The 19,997-nt window shown below is 41.8% G+C and overlaps 1 protein-coding gene across 2 annotated transcripts in view; it reads left to right on the forward strand.

Annotated features, from left to right (window-relative positions):
• Window positions 1–10,003: 10,003 nt before the first annotated feature.
• Window positions 10,004–19,997, forward strand: part of parp8 (poly (ADP-ribose) polymerase family, member 8) — a 79,304-nt gene continuing 69,310 nt past the window's right edge. For both annotated transcript variants that reach the window (XM_071915176.2, XM_071915177.2), the window contains exons 1-2: window positions 10,004–10,279; window positions 10,799–10,853. In XM_071915176.2, the coding sequence (XP_071771277.1) occupies window positions 10,189–10,279; window positions 10,799–10,853 (146 nt within the window). In that variant the 5' untranslated portion in view covers window positions 10,004–10,188. The remainder of the gene's footprint in view (window positions 10,280–10,798; window positions 10,854–19,997) is intronic.

The raw sequence follows: 19,997 nt of genomic DNA on the forward strand, positions 1-19,997 counted from the left end.
CTGAAAGTTAGCCGCTAGCATTCGGCTACCCAGCCAGTTGGGATGGACTCCGTCATTCCTGAAGAGGGAGGAACGATCCCAAAACAGATTAAAATTGTCAATAAAACCTATATTGTGAGCTCTGCAGGCGGACTGGAGCCAGGTGTGGAGGCTGAGGATTCTGCTAAAACGCCCTGCTCCACGGGCCAGTGTAGGAACAGGACCAGAGATAAAAACAGACTTTCCACAGGCACTTAAAAGGCTAAAAAGGTCATTAAAATCCTTTTTGGTCAGCTCAGACTGCTTATGAGCTGCGTCGTTTGTCCCCACATGGACAATCACTCGATTTGTTGAGGACGGGAGTGAGCGCAGTAGACCCGGGAGCTTATCCAGGATGACCGGGACTGTGGCTCCAGGGAAACAGTGAGTGGCTGCATTGAAGAAACGGATGTTTGTGATTATGGAATCCCCAACTATTAATGTGGTTGGGGAGAAGAGGGGACGAAGAGAAGACGGTTGTAGGCTCTCGGGGCCGGAGAGTGCACAATCTGCCTCACTGTGCGCTGAAGTTGCCGACTGAGGATGGGGTGCCTGAGCAGGCGAGTGCTGCGGCGAGGCAGCGACCTCAGATCCGAGAGAAGGATTCCCTGCTGATACAGGGCGAGGAAGAAGAAGACCTCCAGAGCGTCTGAGCACGGCCTCCTTCAGGATCCCACGACGGGAAGCAGAGGTCATTACCCGGGATGAGGGCCGCTGATCTGGTCCCACAGTGGGGTGGCGAGCTACCCGAACACCGCTAGCCACCAGTAGAGGGGAAGCCGCAGTGTCGGCAAGCGCCGTCCTTGGAGGAGGGTCCAGATCGGGACGAGTCGGAACCGCAGGAGTATCAGCTGGGAGGACCGGGGTGTCGTCGGACAGGGCCGTGTAGCGGTTGGAGAGGCTTATGCGAGGGGGTGAGGCAGCCCCATCCAAGTCTCTCTTGCGACCATGGACCACCACTTCGGCCCAGGACGACCGATGGTTCGGTGTCAAGCAGGAGGAAGGCCGTGGACAGGTGGAGGGGTCCCACAGGGCTGTGTCCTGCATGGCTGCGCCGAGAGAGGCCATCTGTTTGGACTGCCCAGAAGCCACGTCCATTGGAAGTCATTGCCATCGATTTCACCCTCTTAGACAAGGCTAGTGATGAACGGGAGAATGTGCTGGTGGTCACGGATGTGTTCTCCAAATTTGCCCAGGCATACCCAACACCAGATCAGCGGGCCAGTACAATGGCCCGGGTGCTGACAGAAAAGTGGTTCTACACCTATGGTGTACCCAAACATATTCACAGCGATCAAGGAAAGAGTTTTGAAGGGGACCTTTTGAAACGACTATGCCACCTGTATGGAATTGTAAAAAGCAGAACCACACCGTACCACCCAGAGGGCAACGGACAATGTGAAAAATGTAATCGGACATCGCATGATTTGTTGCGTGGGGGGCGTACCCTCCCCCAGGAGAAGAAAAGAAAATGGCCGCAATACCTACCTCAGGTGCTCTATGCGTATAACACAACGGAACACCAATCTACAGGTTATTCACCATATGAACTCATGTTTGGTCAGAAGGCCCAACTGCCTGTGGATTTTCTGTTGGGTGTATCACAGGAGGAACCCATGTCCAGGTCAGCACAGGATTGGGTGGATGAACACCAAAATTGTCTGAGTTCAGTCTATCTTCATGTGAAGGAGCAGCTCCAGCAGGCAGCAGAACGGAGAAATGGACACTACCAGCCAACAGCAACTTCCCTTCTTGCTCCGGGAACTCTTGTCTACAGGAGAAGTCACCCCACGGGATGTCACAAAATTCAGGACGCCTGGGACCCAGTCGTCTATGTGGTTGTGAAAAACATGGATGAAGGGTCTACAAAATATGCCCCAGAGATGATGCTGGTCCAGAAAAGAATCTTAACAGGTCAGAGCTCAGAGTGTTACCGACTGCTATCACCAGCATGCCTATGACACAAAACCAACCTTTGCCTGACCCTGGCCTGACAGGTGATCCACCTCGACAGTCAAACTCCAACACAGTGGACGACGACAGTGACTCAGAGGGAGTCGTACTCACCATGGAGCCAGAGCGGCGGCGAGATCAGGCCCCCTCCCTCACTTTCCTTGAGCCAGCTAGTCAAACCATGAGCACAGAATCACATAGCCCTGGCACTCCACCATCCGTTTTAGATCGTGAACAGGAAAACGGCCCCAGCAACAATGTAAATATAGTAGCAACAGGGGAGCCTAACATAGTGCAAAGGCGGCCTAAAAGAAGCACAGGGCAGCATACTACTCCCTTTCACCTTCCAAGGTCAGTAAATCAAACCCTTGCTACCTCAGCTAGAAACTCACAGGTGCCCCACACTGCGAACAACCAAGTAGTTCAAAGAGTGTTTAGACCCTGGCTGTAATTTGTCACCGGGACGGTGACCTTTCAAAACGGGGGCCATTGTAACAGAGATGCCTTTAGGACCCTGGGGAGTGAGGGAAGATTATTTAGAGATGACGGAAGCTAGCGCTCTTTCTCTTTCTACTGCCGGTCCACAGAACAAGGAAGTGCAGTGGGGTGTAAGGACTGTCTTCAAGTGCAATATTGACTGTCACTGTTTTTTCCCATATTAAGAGTTGGTTAGAGCAACGAAATGTTGTACATTTTCGAAAATTTTGTTGTAAATTTGTTTTTCTTTCTTGTTTTCCTTGTTTTCTTTTTTTTGTATTTATTTAAATTGGGCATTGTGCAATATTTTTGACGGGCACTGTGCAATCTTTGAGCTGTAGCTTAATTATTTGGGAGTTATAGGCTCCATATAAATTTAGATACCCCTTTTGTCTGCTCATAGCATAACGTGGTTGCAGTGTTGTGTGAAATTGTGTATGATTTGTGATTCTTAACGTGTGCAGTGGTATTTTGCCCTATGGGATCTTATTTGGTTCTCTGCTGAGTGTGTTGGGTCCTAAATATATTAGTAGCCTCTAATTTCTAACTGTGCACCTTTGCTATTTATATCAAGTGATTGTGTCAGTGCTTAGTTTATTGCACACTCTTAAAAATTGCTACTGTGTAGCTGTAGGCTCGCTCGATTGCCCGCTTCTTTTTAGTGGTTTTTTTATCATGTGCAAAATCTTGTGAATAAATTTTCTATCTTTTGAGCCATCGGCCTCCCGTCCTGTTTATTCTGGACACTTACCTGTGTATGTGGGGAACCAGATTGGGAAGTAACAATTATATCAGCCCTATACACAATTTTAGTTACTACACTGGTATAGATGAAAGTCAAGCTAATAGACGAACCACTACATTTAAGCTAACTAGCCAGCACAATGCCAACAACTTGACCTGTTTCTAATCACATTTTATGTCTTTTTTGGCAGATCTTGGAGAAATTACATAGCTGGATAGCTAGATATAGATGTTATCAACTCAATTATGTTGAGGCATATGTTTTTTGTTGAATAGCTAGCTGAATATCAGTACTGCTTCACACTCCATCACGTTTGGAATCGAACCGCCATATTTAGCTGGCACTCCGCAGAGTGCAAAGAATAGTCTCCTGTTTAGTTGTTTTAAGGTGCAGGGGCTTAGACAGTGGAGGGGGGGCACTCATTTTGAGTGTTATATGACACAGACTGCTAACTCCTTGGTTTTTAACTTTATCTTTACTATTAATTAAGAACAATAATGACATCACATGCTCTCTAGGAAGTTACATGTACACTACATTAGGTAATGTTTTACAAATGATGTATTAGCAAAGGTTTTAAATTATTAAGATATAGTTGATAAATCATTGATAATAATGAATTGATGATTAACTCCACATTAACTCATCATGAATTAATCAGTAATTCATTGTTTATAAAGGGCTTATAAACATTCATCATTTTACATTCAACCAGTTTTCATACTACACCACTTAAGAGAAGTCTTCCCTTCAGTCAGTTTTTACTATGATCAATTTTTGGCTAGAGGTTATCCTTCAAGCTGGCTTGATTCTGCCCTAGATAAAGCTCAAGCCTACACTAAGTCAACTAAGCAACATACTAAGAAATCAGACGCAGAGAGATTGATCTGTTGTACGACTTATAACCCTGATGAGTGCTGAAATCAAAGAAGTTATAAAACAACACTGGCATGTACTTTCAGCTGATGACATAGGGAAAGACATATTTTCTCGTTTGCCTTAATTTGTCCACTCTAGCGGCCCTAACATCCATGATGTGTTGGTCCATGTGGACATGCAGCCTGCCACACAAAGGAAAGTTGAGGGCCCTGCAGGCTTCCTTCCATGCCGGCACTGTACTTCATGCCTGCAAAGTAAGAAAGTCAACACATTTGAAAGGTCACTAGCAAACAATATAAGATAAACCAGTTCATCACTTGCAGTTCCACCAATGTGGTCTACCTTCTTTCATGCCCATGCGGTCTCCAGTATGTTGGCAAGACCAATCACATTGTGAATAAATTAAACAACGTGCGATGAACAATATGGCTGCAATCAAATTATATTTTGTTGAGTATATATATATGTCACTGAGACACTGTGATTTCTTTATCCTGAAGAAGGCATTATGTGCCGAAACGTCGATTAAATTCTACTTTTGCATCGGAGTAACGAGTGTGCGGCTTCTCCCTTCTTTTGATGTTTATGTCCTGTAAGCCAGCACCTCAACAACATAGGTGTGCGTTTTTCTTTCTTTTTTTCCTTACGCAATTAAATGATAACCTGACAAAAGACACAGGCTAACAGTATTGTAATAACTTATTGATTGATCACACAAGTAGGTTGAATGTGCGTTATCCTTATTCAAGTCAAGTCAAGTTTATTTATTTATATAGCCCTTTATCACAAGCATGTCTCAGAGGGCTTTACAGAGAATGTGTCTAGCTAGGTCTAACTAAACACAATCAGTGGTAAACAAAATTTTGTAGGACAGCATAATGAAAAACACAAGGTAGGTAGGAGCAGATTTAGCGAGACAAACAATCTACCTATTCTATATAGCCTAACCTACCCGGCACCCCAGCCTTAGACCCTAAAAGCACACAAGGAAAAACTCCCAGGAAAACTTGGAAGAAACCTTGGGCGGGCTGAGGCAAATAGGGATCCCCCCCCGGGACGGCTTAGCGTGCAATAGGTGCCGGGCAAAACATTGACAGAGTCATGGGCAACAATGATGACAAGAGAAAACAGAGAGAGACAAAAGAAGGGGAGGAGCATGCGGCGGTGGGGGAGGGCTGAGGCCAGCAGTAAAGGAGCGAGGGCAGCAGTCGTAAATCAGCGTCCAGGTGGGAACAGCGGAAAGGAAGAGCAGGGCAGCACCCGTCACTGCCAGGTAGAACACTGACCTGGAGTCAGAGAGGAGGAGAGAGAGGAAGCCGCGTACACACACACAGCACACCCAGACACACACACACACGTACAGAAGAAGGGGGGAAACAGCTGCAAACAGAACACACAGGGTCAGAGACACAAAGTCCCCCCATGTGTATTCCCACATTACTGTATGATTTGGGTAACAATTAGTAAACCTATTTCCTACATTTCCCAGAATTCCTTTGGACAAGAAAGCAGGAGTGAACCTGTACCATTTAGCTGTGACTGGAATACATGTGTACAGTATGTGACAGGAGTAAAGTTAGCTTGGTATTGGATGTTTGGTGGATATTCATTTTGCCACCTTCAATAACTTGTAAAGCAAACAAGTAAAAGCACATTAATGAATATATTAGTGATAACTGAAAGAGGAAGAATAATGTACCACTTTTTTCAACATTTGAGAAATACATTTGAGATATTCTTCTTATGCAACCTCCAGTTCATATGGGAAACAAGCTAGGCTACTGAAATTTGAATGTGTTCATACAGTAGAAAAATATTTTGTCAAATGTTTAAACTAGTGCTTATTGTTCTTATTCTTCCAGTAATCACAAATATATTCACCAATACGTTTGTCCTTGTTTGCTTTACAAGTTTGTCAGAAGATTTCAGACTCAGACTTTTCTGACTTCATCATCCGACTGAATTTCCATGTATATGTCCGACAGCATGCGGGTTATATTATCTGGAAATAGGGCATCATTTGGCTCCAGTCACCCATTGACTTTCCATGCTTTTCAAAATAGCCTAGCTCGATTAGCTGGATTTTGTGGAATTCAGCATGCAAAAGCAACATAGTGTAGTTTTCTTATTGTGAATGCTTTGGTTATCCTGGAAGGACAGCTTACTCACTTGTTAAGTCAGTGTAGCCCAGTAACATTTATTCATCCTTGGACACTCCAATGTAGAAAGATAAAAGTACAAAACCATATATTTACAATTTTACAGGTGAATCCACAAGTCAGTACTTGTTATCAAGCACAGGAGTAAAATCTGAATAAGTGTTGCAAATTAATTACAATGTGATAGCGTTAAGAAAACAGTATAGCTCTGATCCACTGGCATTAATTCATCCGTCACAAAATTATCATTTTCTGCAACACCTATATGAACATAAAAAAATAAATGATTGATTGTATATTGCAGCTCACGTGAGTCGGGTGTTTCACAGCAGGGATGCTGGGCTGTTCCGCCTCGTCGTTCGCCTGTGAACGTGAAATAATGCGCATTGATTTACAATTCAATTGTAGTGAAATATTTGAGGAGTATAATGTGAGACTCATGCGACGCTAAATAGCCGTACATTGAAATGTATCATCATGCACAAACTGTTCTCCTTCTCCCAGGGTGTTTGGGCAAAAGAATTCCCCGGGGACCCGTGCACCTATTATTAGTTCCGGGAGGGTTACAGCAAGCGGGAAGAGGATAGAGGGGGAGTTTGTTGTAGTGTTTGAATGTATTTATTGATGTAAGATATTTATTGGTATTTTCTGTATGTATGTATGTATGTATGTATGTATGTATGTATATTTTTGGGTGTGTAAATATTTTTGGTAATAGTTCAGGTAAATATTTATTGTCTATTCATGTGTGTAGATATATCCCTGTGAATGGTACGTGCCAGCCCATAGAGCCAACACCCTTTATAAGGCGGTTAGTCTGTATGTTTGGTGTGCTGGAAGGTGTATGCTGGCAGGTGTTGGACAAGTCTGTTGTTCACGGTGCAATGAAAATAAATGTTTCTTGTTGGAACGCCATCCTGGTCTAATGCTCCCCTCATTTGCCTCCTTGACCGCTCGGGCAAACCTAACAAGGGGTCTTCAGCAGATTCATTCAAATTCAAATCCATAATTCAACTTTATTGTCCAAACATGGCTAGAAAGTTGTCTTTGTTCTCACCTCAAGACGAAAACAAGGACAAACAGGAAAACATGACTTAAAAATACACAAAAAAAAATACACAAAAATATACAGATGGTGGAAAAATGACAAGGAAACTCGGTTAAATTACCCAATTCCACTAACCTTAATTAAATAGCACAAGGTAATAGCGTAACCTACCGTTAAAGTTTGTAGGGCAGCAGGAGACATGTTACCAAGATACCGTTTACAAATCCTGTTACTAACACATGTGAGGTCGGAGCAAATTGTGGAATTCTAAGTTTCACTTTTTTCACAACAGGAGACACCACAGATGAGCCTATATATGGGAAACACTGCATCTTGCAGCCAAATACGCCCTTTAGAAGCCATCTCAAAAACACTGACGACTGACGGACTTGAATATGCCCTGTGAAGCCCTTGGCTGCATCGTGTGAAAAACAGTTCCTGGAGAAACTGTGTGGGCTTGCTGCAAGCAACTAGAAGTATATAGGCCATCTTGGCAACTGTATCGCAATCTCCCTCGTCCACAACATTAATTGTCTTTTAGCCAATCCTGTTAATGCGCCCATTAAAATGCCAATCTTTCTAGGTTCAGCTAGACCTGGGGAGTCTAAAAGTCCTTGAATATGTTTTTGCATTCACTATACCCCAACTCTGAACCTGGACCCTAAAACTTGGGCACCCAAGGTGCACCCGGATACACAGGCATAATTTTGCCATTTGTAGTCCTATTGGGCACTGAACACTGCTCTTAAAATCCCAATCCTGCCGATGACGCCAAAAATGTCATAACGGCTGAGGTTCAATACACGACAACGCCACCTAGGAGTTTTTAGAGCCCTAGGAGCTCTTGATTTCTTTCTACTTTTGAGGGGAGCAGTGTTCAAGCACCCAAGGAGGACAAATGCTAGAATAAGTTAAATGCAACAAATTTATTACAGTAAATGGATAAGACTGTCCAATAGAGTCCCTAAAAGTTCATAAAACTACTCAGGGTCTGAGCTCAGAATCCGTATTCCCAGATGGAACGCACACAGCAGTTCAAAGTTTGGCACAGCCAAGATGGAAGATCTCCCAGGGACAGTATGGCTCCGTCGGTCCACTTGACAATCTAGGGGATAGACAACTACTGACGAGTAACAGTGTTTAATAGAAGGATTCGACCTCTGCCCCGTTAGTCCATCAGGCCCACCCAAGCCAAGCCACCTGGTACTGGTCTGGAACCACAGCTACAGCAAACCACTAGGACATCACCAGGGCCCACAGCCGGCACCTCTGTAGTGTCCCACCCACACACCCTTGGCACAAATCTGCTACTTACAATCTGCCTGGGAAGCAGGCTCCAGCCTACCAGCCCAGGGTGTGTGTATGGCCTTGGTGGGAACACAGTGCTGCTGCGCTCCTGGCTGCCCTCTCCTGGTTACATTCCTCTGTGGCTCAGCAGTAGTTCTCCAACACAGGCCCTGGCCTGTCAGCCTCCTGTGTCAGTTCCCTGGTGAGTACTCCCATTCCTCTGGGGAGAAGCAGCTTTATACTGCACTCCTCCCCTTCCCATTGGTCAACCAGCAGTCCACACCTGCTCAGCATTAGGCTAATCAGGCAGTGGGTAGGGGTGAATCAAGCAGCCTTAATTGTCACACACAACAAGTAATCAAAATGAAATCAATCCAAGATAACAAAGCCATGCAAAATGTAAATCAAAACATGCAAATATAAATAATTAAAATCAGGAACACAAACAAATGAAAACTATGCAAAACCAACACAAAATAAAGTCACTCTAAGCTAGAACAACATGAAACAGGCAACCAAGTATCCACCTTACACCAGTCAGTCAGGTGGTCAGTTAGGTGATTAGTTAGACAGGTCAGACAGTGACACAAGTGGTCAGTTAGACAGGTGGTTAGTTAGACAGGTCAGTCAGTTAAAATCAGAGAGAGAGAGAGAGAGAGAGAGAGAGAGAGAGAGAGAGAGAGAGAGAGAGAGAGAGATTTTTATTTGATTATTATTCATTTATTTATTTATTTATTTTTGTTACTTAATAATTTAATTGATGATTAATCTCTTGTTACATGCTTTGGCAATATTGTTTGTTTGTGAACTGTCATGCCAATAAAGCACCTTGAATTGAATTGAATTGAATTGAGAGAGAGAGAGAGAGAGAGAGAGAGAGAGAGAGAGAGAGAGAGAGAGAGAGGGACGTGTGTATGTATGTGTGTGTATGTGAGCTGCACAGACAACGCCTACAGTGCTATAGCTATGTCGACTGTACTTCAAACCTTAGTTAATAATTATTATGGCATTTCTGCTTTAACAGTACAGTAAACAGAGTGTGTGTGTGTGTGTGTGTGTGTGTGTGTGTTTTTTTTGGGGGGGGGGGCAGTTACGGGCAGTCACCACTGAAGGGTATTCAGGGTTCCTATTCACAGTACCACCATACCATCTATTCATCATAGTAAGCATGGCAACCATGATTTGATAAACATGGTAAAATCATTTTTTTCCCGTATGGGATCACTGGCTGTAACTGGTGGAAAGGCAGCGAATAAAAACGATGTAATACCTCCGTTGATCCAGTACATTCATTTTGCTCTTCTACCACTAAGGTGACACATGACTTTATTACAAGCAGCGGCTGGCGCGGTGGGTGTGTTTTCCAGTCAGACAGGCTGGTTTCTCTTTAAGACCAACCCATTGCCATTGTTGTTGAGCAGCAGACGGCTGGACGGAAGCTAGCAAGCAGCAGACCCACCTTCATCCGAGATGATAGCGTCCTGAAGCGGACACACAGCTGATCCAACCAGCCTCCATTAACAACCTGACCACACCATCTCTGTAGGATTATACTCTGTTGTTGTCTGAAACGAGGAGGAAGAGGGAGAAGCAGAAGCAGCTATTTCAGCGGGTTTTATTTGATGGGGATGTGTTCAAGGCAGGAGAGAATACAAAAAGACGTCGACATCGTTATTGAAAGGTGCAAGGCAGAGAAAGACTGCCTTTTCTCTGGTGAGTTTCTACAAGCTGACCGGCACTGGCATTTTCCTACCGACACATCATTAGGCCTAACGGAGCTATTGAAAATAGGTTGACACCTCGAATCTTCTGCAAATCTACATAACATCCCAGATATAGCTAGTATAGGCCTAGCCTAGCTTAAAATCAAATATTTCGTGAGGTCATTAGATGAATTGCTGTGGAATAAGCCTAAATAAGATGACATTGATTGGCTATATGCTGCTGAGTCTGACCTTTAAAACAAAGCTTTAGCTATGAGCTACATTATACGCCTGTACAGCAGCCTTTTGGTCATCCTGAATGCTCCTAATGCTTCTGAAACACAAATTTCCTGCATGGTATATGATGGATAATGTAAGGTATGGCTTAACCAATCTGCCCCCTTAGCATAGGCCTTTTATTGTTGCCATGGAAACTGCACTTGTTGAGGACTTTCTGTGGCCTTGTCCTCCATCCCAGACATAAACTTCTTGTCATTCCCCTGACCAGTCAATTTTGTTTCTCTTACAGATTTCAGATACTCAGATGCCACTTTCACTTTCACGTACTCTAAAGGATTGAAAAGGTAAGGCTGTATTACATTGTATTATTACATGTCAATAAGTGGACAGTGGACAGTGGACAGACCTACTGTAAGCCTAGACTGTAGGCCTAGACTGTAGGCCTAGACTACTCCAAAATCAAAAGGCCAACATAGACAACAGTTTGAGGCCGATGGACAATAGATGGACAATTTGGCAACAGTCGAGAGTGACAGAGTTGTTGCGAATTAATTTAGTCCAAATTTTCTATTACCACTTTTGGATGAAAGGTATTCCCCATATACATTGCCTCAAAATGTGGCCCATTTTTCAAGAGCTTTACAATAACTTTACAATGACTGAATTCAAGACTAATTGGTATTAATAAAGCAGCATAATTTTCATTCATAACATTTTGTGACGTCATTATTCAATCACATATAAAATCTCTCCAATTAAATTTTGAGGACTAACCTGGCTAGTTTGCACAGTGCAGTTGTGCATATCTTTCAATGCACTCTGTAGCCAAACTTCATACCAGTTAAGGGTCCTCTCTCATGTGGAAGAGAGTCAAAAGCTCTGGCACTGCCAATATCCGTGCTGGTCTTCCATGTTAACTTGCTGGAAGCCTCTGCCAGCCACTCTGCCTTGTACAAAAGCGTGCCAATGTCAGGATCCTCTCCAGGCATGCCATTGTCACAATAAATATGCTAATTTTAAATTAGAGTTGAGGAAATGCAGCCATTGCTCAGTGGACCCACACGTCTTTGTAGGTAACACTAGGAACACTACTGCTGTTCACTTTATCGGAGGAAGTCTTGCTGTCTAGACTTAATCTTCTCCACATCCTACCAACTCATTTCTTTACCTCTAACCTTAAATATGTCTCCGACCCAGGGCTGGCACTGCCTGTAATGTTGGTCAGAGTATGTTTATGTTGATTTCTAGTGTGTGTGTGTGTGTATGTGTGTTTATCAATGTAAGTAATGCAGAAAGAAGTTGGTGTGATTGCCTTTAATTTTGCATTTTGAGTACAATGCCTGTAAAGTAACACCTGATAATATGACCGAAAGGTCTTGTTTCCCCCTACAATTGCCTATAGACAAAAACATGTGTACTGAACTAGTTGTATTGGCATACTATTCAAGATACCCTGTCACATTGTTTGCCGTGATAAATTATACACTCCTAATACTAAAGATACAGGCTATGTACAGGATGTGTGCACCCACCAAGTACCTGCAATAATTGGAAAGAAGAGACTATCAGCCCTATTCACAAGGCCTAGGAGACCAAGGGGTATTAATAGCATCAGACATTTGTGAATCAGCAGCAGTGGCTCTTTGTTTGAAAGCCAGGTCAGTTATGCTCCAAAACTAACATGTTATTGTTTCTTTTGATAGCATGGTAAGTATTTTTGATTTTCAGTTTCTGCTCACATGACATTTGCTATGTGTAAACTGGGAGCAGAAGTTAGTGTGGACTTATGGTAGCTTAATCTGTGTAGATACATTCAACGTTCAGTGAACAGTTCGTTTTGATGCACGATACTGGATTCATGGCTCGATATTATCTCAATATTTTAAGCCATGTCTGAATTAAGACTATTATGACTGGAAAAAAATAAATAAATAAATAATAAATAAATAAATAAATAAATAAAAAAAAATAAAAAAATAAATATATATATATATATATATATACATATATATATATATATATATATATAGAGAGAGAGAGAGAGAGAGAGAGAACAAAAACTGCAAGCCATACACAGGGTTACTACAGGTTTCTGTAACTGAACTGGCATTAAAAATGAACAACAAAAAACAAAACAGAGAAGTATACATCTGTGCAACCAGGGAAATATCTCACTAGCAAAGTAGTGCAAAGAGAAACGGCTATGTTGTCAAGACCTCTGAAACCATATTTAAGACTGAAAGCAACATTTAACTATATGCCGGCGACTGGAGTTTTTCATTGTGTTGTGGTTGTACATGCAGCGTGTTGCTAGTGTTAAGACAAGGCTCTCTTACAATACTTGCAAAGGGTCGTTGTCTTGTCAGTTGTCTTGTTGCCATTTTCTTCCTTAATTGGAAACTGAAAAAAAACCCTCCATCCTGGTCAGAGATTCATTCAGATTAGCCTTCTCAAAGTATTTTCTAAAACCACAACAACAAAAATAAATAAATAAGCATTATCTGATTTTTCATTTTTCTTTTACATGTTACAAGTAAATATGACTCTGAAATGGTTGAGCTTCACACAAAAACACCACTACAAATTGATAATCTTAGTTTGTAGACTGAATTACATGTCACCATGTTACCATTCTTCACTTAGGTAGAAATTGCTGGTATGCATTTGACGAATCAGTAAAAAAAAATTTGAAGCAGTGGGCAGCTCCAATAGTAAAGTCAGTACTGACAATACAGATAGCATGTAGGCTATGGTAGAGGGCATTAACAAGCAGTCAGACCTGCAAAGATTCAAAGGTCTTTAATAAGGTTTAGTTTTGGTACAGGCTTTAGTTTTTTTTGTACAGGCTTTTAGTTTAGTTTTGGTACAGGCCAGGAAAAGGTTATCCTCTCACTGCATAAGTGAGAGAGGAAGTGAGTATAGTATTTTGTCGTCAGATTGGTATAAAGGTGTGTCTAGAGCAGAGACTACTTTGAGGTATTACAGCAGACTGACAGCTTGAAGCACAGTACACATGGAGTGCAAGTCTGGAAGGCATATTCAAGGCAGTTTCACAGCCACCAACGTCATATGTTGATTGTGTCGAAAAGGGAAGTTACACATTTCCTGAAGAGCTGAGGTATTGACATTTTGGCCTGTAGCAAGTAAAAATCAACGGACTGCTCAAAAGAATCACCATTTGTGATTCAAGCATTGAACATGTTGACTTTTTTTGTTTGTTTCTAATGACAAAAAACAACTACCTGCTTAAATCTGTTGCTCTGGATCATTGTTACAGATAGGCCTAATGTCTGGTCCTATGGTGATATCAAGAAAAATATAATTTCTCTAATGTACACTGTTTTTTTACAGTGTCAAACCTAGCTTGAAATTAACTGCCCTGGCTAACAAACATGCCTAAAATAAAAAGACATGCTTGCGACAGTAAAGTTTGTAAGGCGACTGTTTATTTCCTGGAGGAGACTTTCATTTCTTCCTGTTTGTGTCAGGTGATTGACAGGAAGCAGATCATAAAGTAATGCAGCACTGATGTGAAACCACTCAACTGGGGCACAATGATATAAGGAGAAAACAGAAAGTTTGACAAAACCAAATTAATGTTTACTGATGGGTTATGCAGTTCTGTGGAAGTTGTTTTGCATATTGTACAAGAATGAATGGCAGCAAATGACTTCCTCTGGAGCTAGGAAAATGAGCCCTGATATACTATGCTATGTGCAGACGCCACCAGGAATAATGGAAAGGAGACGGCCAACCTAGACTATTGACACAAACAAAACAAAAAAAACAAAAAAATTGTTATCCTTAAAATCTCTAAGTACAGTCCAATTTCACTTGTCTTTATTTTATAAAATAATACAATTCAGTATATAGTGCCACAAGAGATTGTATTTGAATTGCATACATTTTAAATCATTGACATTTAAGTCAAGCTAATGTCACTACAAATTCATTCTAAGGGTAACTTTGTTTCAAAGGATGAACAGTCAAAGGGAATGAGCAGAGGAGGTTTAAAAACATGTATTAAGTGTATCACCTTAATAAACACCTCGAAGTTGGTGCTTTGACACATCAATCGCTCCAACAAATATTCCCGCATCATGAATGCAGCATACAGCCTCATTCACCAAGAAAGGTGGGGGTGTCATAGACTGGGATGTGGAGGGAGAAAGAAAGATGCAAGCAAATCAACACAGATTTTGACTGTTGGATTTCCCTAGTCATAAAACGGCACATTTGTATTGACCCCACCCTCCCCACCCCCCATTTTGGTTTCGCCTGGTCCCTTGAATTGTTTGAACCAGTACAGTATTGACCCGGTCTATCTGACTTCATTCAGATGATCATTACATTCCTGCCAATTACTATAGTCACTACAGAATGAATGATGGGGGAAATACAAAAATAATGGAGTGTGGAGAGAGAGTGAGAGACAATGGGTGATGATGAATATGTGTGTATGTGTGTGTTTGTGAACAAAATGACTTAAATGTTAAGGGGGTAGGCACTGGTGTTACGCAGGTTCAAGTGGCCCCTTGCAAGATTCACGAACAAGTTGCAACTTGCTCTTGCTCTTGCTCTTGCAGCCATGCTGTATTGTTATTGTTCAATCATATCAACGTCAATTGCAGAAGTTATATATGACGTATGGTGCATTTTTGGCCTGATGACTACGCATACATTGAGTACACACTCCCAGCTCTGTAATTTTGGAGACTGATTACTGAGATTTCTTATCCCTAGCAAATTGGCCATTAACGTTACAGATGTCCTGTGTTAACAATGACTTTAGCACATTGTCCTGAAAACTAATCCTGTCCGAATAGGGCTTTAGTATGTTAAATGTGGATAGTGTGCGGTTTCCAGCACCCAGAAGTTTATCTTGCATCCTTTTGTACTTGTGCCAAGTACTTGTGCCAAGTACAAGAGGATTTGTGACTGTTGTTTAGGTCCTTTTGATCACAGATCCTTTGATTAGTGCATAGAATGGAGATCCTGTGGGAAACTGTTTTGACGTCTGCAGGTTAGTTTCTTTTGGAAAATTTGCTTTGGTGTGGTGGCCCATGATGGGTTTTCCTTTGGTGCTGTTGGTGTGTCAGGGAGTCACCCAGGTGACTTTTCTCCTACACAAGATACAGTATATCTGCAATAATAAAGCAATACCGACAACAGCCATAGAGTGTAAGCCAGGATTTTAACAGGCCCCTTTATTTTTAGACACTACGATTTATTCATTGTTTGTCTTTTGTGATTTTTTGTATATTACTTTTTAGGGCCTACAACCACAGTATGATTTCTGGAAGATAGAGAAACAGAGAAACTGTCCACAGATTAACATTGATATAGGGCTAATAATTTCTCAAAAAAACATATTGACAACTATAAAGGTCTACTTTTATTACTTAGCTACTGCTTTATTTAATTACTTTTACAGTGCACAAACATTATAATTAGACAAACTTGACTGGCAATTGACTGTGCCAGCTATGACTAGCTGTATAACTCCAATTAGCCTGCCTACAGTCAGTGACAGATCCCCCCTACAGTGGTACTTTAGCAAATAACTAACTACATGCAGTTAAATGTTTTCTCTGCTGTTGCTTGATCTGGTCTTTTGTTAAAGCTGGAATCCAGGACTTTTTTAATAGTAGTAGTAATAGATAGTTACTTTTCTGGACCATGGTTGGAGATGCTTTCCATAGACCACTATTTAAATTTTTGACTGGGCAGGACGAAAGTTTGCTAACTATCCAACTAACGTTGGCTAACACAGGTTACCTGCGCTGGGTACCCGAGTGCTGCTAGCTAGTTAGCATACTAGCCTGACAGATATGCTAGCGGCACACACTGTAGGCTGCTGTTACTGTCAAGTTTATACCATCATAAGTGATGTTATTGCCTAATTTCATTACAAGTTACAATCGTTGAAAGTCAAATTGTGTGGTCCGGGGATACCATTTTTACTAGGGTAGGAACTGTTAACTGGTGAGCTGATGGCACACGAGTGACTGCTATACCTTCTTTGATAATATAATACTTCTGTGTTGTTTGGTTGTAGTCCGAACATCATTTCAAATTCTTTTTGCCGCCAGAGAGGGAGACAAAGTGGGGAAATCTGTGAAATCCCAGATTTTAGCTTCAACTTCATCTAATCATGATTACACAACAATTTGTTTTTTTAGATAGAAAGCTGTGCCTTTGCCATGTTGGTGGATTGGAATGTTATGTGTGATGGAGAAACTCAGAGTCTGGACCCAAATGCAAACACTGGTAGACAAAGTACGTAGGCTGAAGCAGGATACTTTACTCGTAGTCAAGAGGCAGTAGTACAGTCGGCAACTGGTAATCAGATAGGCAAACAATCCAAATCGGCAGGCAGTCAAAGGAATCAGTAAATCAAAATCTGGCAGGTAACAGGTCATAGAAGGCAAGAACGCTAAGACAACTTAGACGATCTGACAAATACTACAGGGGAACACAGACTATATATACACTGAGACTAATGAGAGAACAGGGAACAGCTGGCTGGATGGGATGGAGTCTAGGAGCTGATAGGCTGATAGCAGGCAGGTGAAGGCGGGACAAAGTCACAGGACTAATTGGCTGATGGCAGACAGGTGTGTAGGTGCAGAAGGAGGGAACCCAGAAGGCAAGAAAGGAACTACAGGGCCTGGGGAGAAACAAAGGGAACACTCACGGTGCGTTTCATTAGTCGTTTCAACCGGCCCTCATTGACTTCCCCTCGGCACTTCCCCTCGGGGGAATCCCCTCCTCCATCTTAAGTGCCGTTCCATTACTCTGATAACTCAAGTGAACTCCCTGAGCTGGACCCTTCAAGGGCCGAGGGAGCGAGTCAACAACAATGTAGACTTCACAAGCCCATATTTCCCAGGATGCATTGTGATCGTCCGTCAATTCCGGTGCACGAACAGGTGATAAATATAAATGGAAGTAAACAAACAATATTTAGAGGATTTAGACATATTTATGAAAAGAACTCATCTGCAATATTTCATTACTCATTCTGTGTAATTTTTATTATGTATTGTTATTATTAATTATTAGGCCTGCTTAAGGGCAAGTGCATTCCATTTAAAATATTCTGCTCCCCCTCAGACCCTGCCCCCCTGCTCTGCAAGTGGCCACTCGCGTTACGTATGGTGCTACGTATTACCGAGTGCCGAGGGGAAGTGAGGGAGGGCTGGTTAAATGACTAATTAAACGCAGCTACAGACACAGAACACAGAGACAAGACTAGGGAGAGATGGAGGTAGATGCAGACATAGCCATGACAATATGGACCAGCCTAAGATGGTTCAACAAGGATAAAAAGAACAACCTTTTGATGGAAAAGGCTTATGAAGATGCTGTCAGTCAGCATGCATGCAAACTACGGTAGGGAAATGCAGAGATAGCTCTATGCAGTGCACATGCACTGCCCTAGCTGTCAATCAAATTATTAGGGAAAAAATCAGTTGATGAAACATTTTAATTGGCAAATGAATTGATATCAAATGATTATCTATGGGGGCCTTTTAACATAGATGTTAAGGAGCATTTTTAATTTAATTGGTTGCCCATTCATTGAGAGAACCCAATGCAACAGTTTGGCAAGTCAGGAAAGAATTATTACTGAGTAGGCATATGTTAGGGCAGGTGGGGGAAGCTAGAGATCGGGAAATGCGAGACATAGGCCAGCAACTTACAGTTCCCACCAGAGAAAGTCAAAGCCACCATAAGAACTGCCCTAGTCCTTTGGCCCTCAACAGCCTGTTTACTTCATAGAACTCAGTGTACCATGGGAAGGTGCAGTAAATGAGGCAAATGAAGTGAAGAATAGATTCACTGAGCTAGCAGTCGAAGAGGCAACACTATTTGGATAGTCCAATGTTGATACTTTAAAAGAATACTTTGAATACTCTTCTGCTGTTATATTATTATTATTATTATATATCAATTTGTGATGTTCAATGCATTCCATACTGTTATTTTGTGATGAATGTTTTTGGTGTACCCACTTTCCCTCAACCTCCCTTGCCTACTTCTACTTCAGTTAGTGATTTCATACATTTCCCAGAATGACTTTGGACAATCCCCAGAGAACGGCTGTGAGTGTGTTACATTCAGCTGTGGGCATTACGTGTCAGTTCACAGAGCGATAGTGATAGCAGTGCAAAAGTTTTTCCAGTCAAGAAAAAGTGAGTCACAGCCCTTACTGAAAACACAACATGTGTTGTGTCTGCATTGCATTCTTGTCTACTGAGGCTACTGTTGGTGGAGAAATTAGTAATTCTGCTCCTTGTATGATGAATTTATCCCTGTGTGATTGTGTAATGTCAGAACTTGATGTTTACTGTTGATGTTTCAGATTGCTGAAAAATGTTCTCTTATCAAACTACAATTAAAGCTGCACTGAAAATATCTTGCTGTGATGTCACGTTATCTACGTTTGGCCATTTATCTATGGGTATAAGAAAAATACACCGCCCAACAAAATGTAACCTAGGAATGCAAGATACATCAACAATAGCTGTTTTTTAACATTGCAAGTGTTTTAAGGTGGATTTTTCCTTTGTCTAACTACCAGGTGACAAAAAGTAGATGCAGCTGAACAGCAGGCTGGAAAACCAAAGCCACTACTAGTTTACTACTAGCCACATCCAAAAATAGTTTACTATTCGCTACATCCACTAGTAGTTTACAAATGGAGTTGGGATTCATGGTCAGGGATTATGTCAGGGTAAATCAAAGTCATTCGCACATCCACCCATTAATTTCATTCCACCCATTCTCTACAACTTTTATTTGAAAGGCTACAGAAATAAACTCTAAAGAGTGGTCGCTTGATGGTAAGCTCTGAAGTAATTGTGCGATGGATTGTGCTGTGTCTATCCCTCTCAGACACCACTGGTCTGATTTTGACTAAACTTGGAGGGATGAGGCATCTTCGGACTGTGTTCCAGAGTCTAAAAAATTACACTGACTGGCCTGATGGAGGCACTATAATTAAAGTTTAAAATTTGAACTCGTACACCGTCCAATTGACACAAAACTTGCTACACAAGTACATGTCCAGTTATCCTTTCAAATTACACTGATTGGCATAAAGGGGGCACTAGAATTTAATGTCAAAATTTTCAACTCAAACATAATATGCCAGACGCACTGATCTGATTTTGACGAAACGTGGATGGATGATGGATGCACTGTGTTCTGGTGATTCAAAAATATACACTGATTGACTTGATGGGGACACTATAATTACAAATTTAAGTTTTTAAGTATTTAAGTTTGAAAGCACCTCTGATCCAATTTTTATTAAACTTGGAGGGATGATGCATCTTGTTACTGCATCATTCGTGTGCGATGGCATGTTTACTGTTGTATAACAGGGGTACAAATAAGGAATAAATTATGCCAGTCCTACTCTACAACACGTAAGATGTTTCTAACCTTGTTGAAGACACTTAAACGAAGTCCAGCAGTGG

This window comes from Centroberyx gerrardi, chromosome 8 (genome assembly GCF_048128805.1).
Source record: "Centroberyx gerrardi isolate f3 chromosome 8, fCenGer3.hap1.cur.20231027, whole genome shotgun sequence".
In the NCBI taxonomy this organism is placed as follows: domain Eukaryota; kingdom Metazoa; phylum Chordata; class Actinopteri; order Beryciformes; family Berycidae; genus Centroberyx; species Centroberyx gerrardi.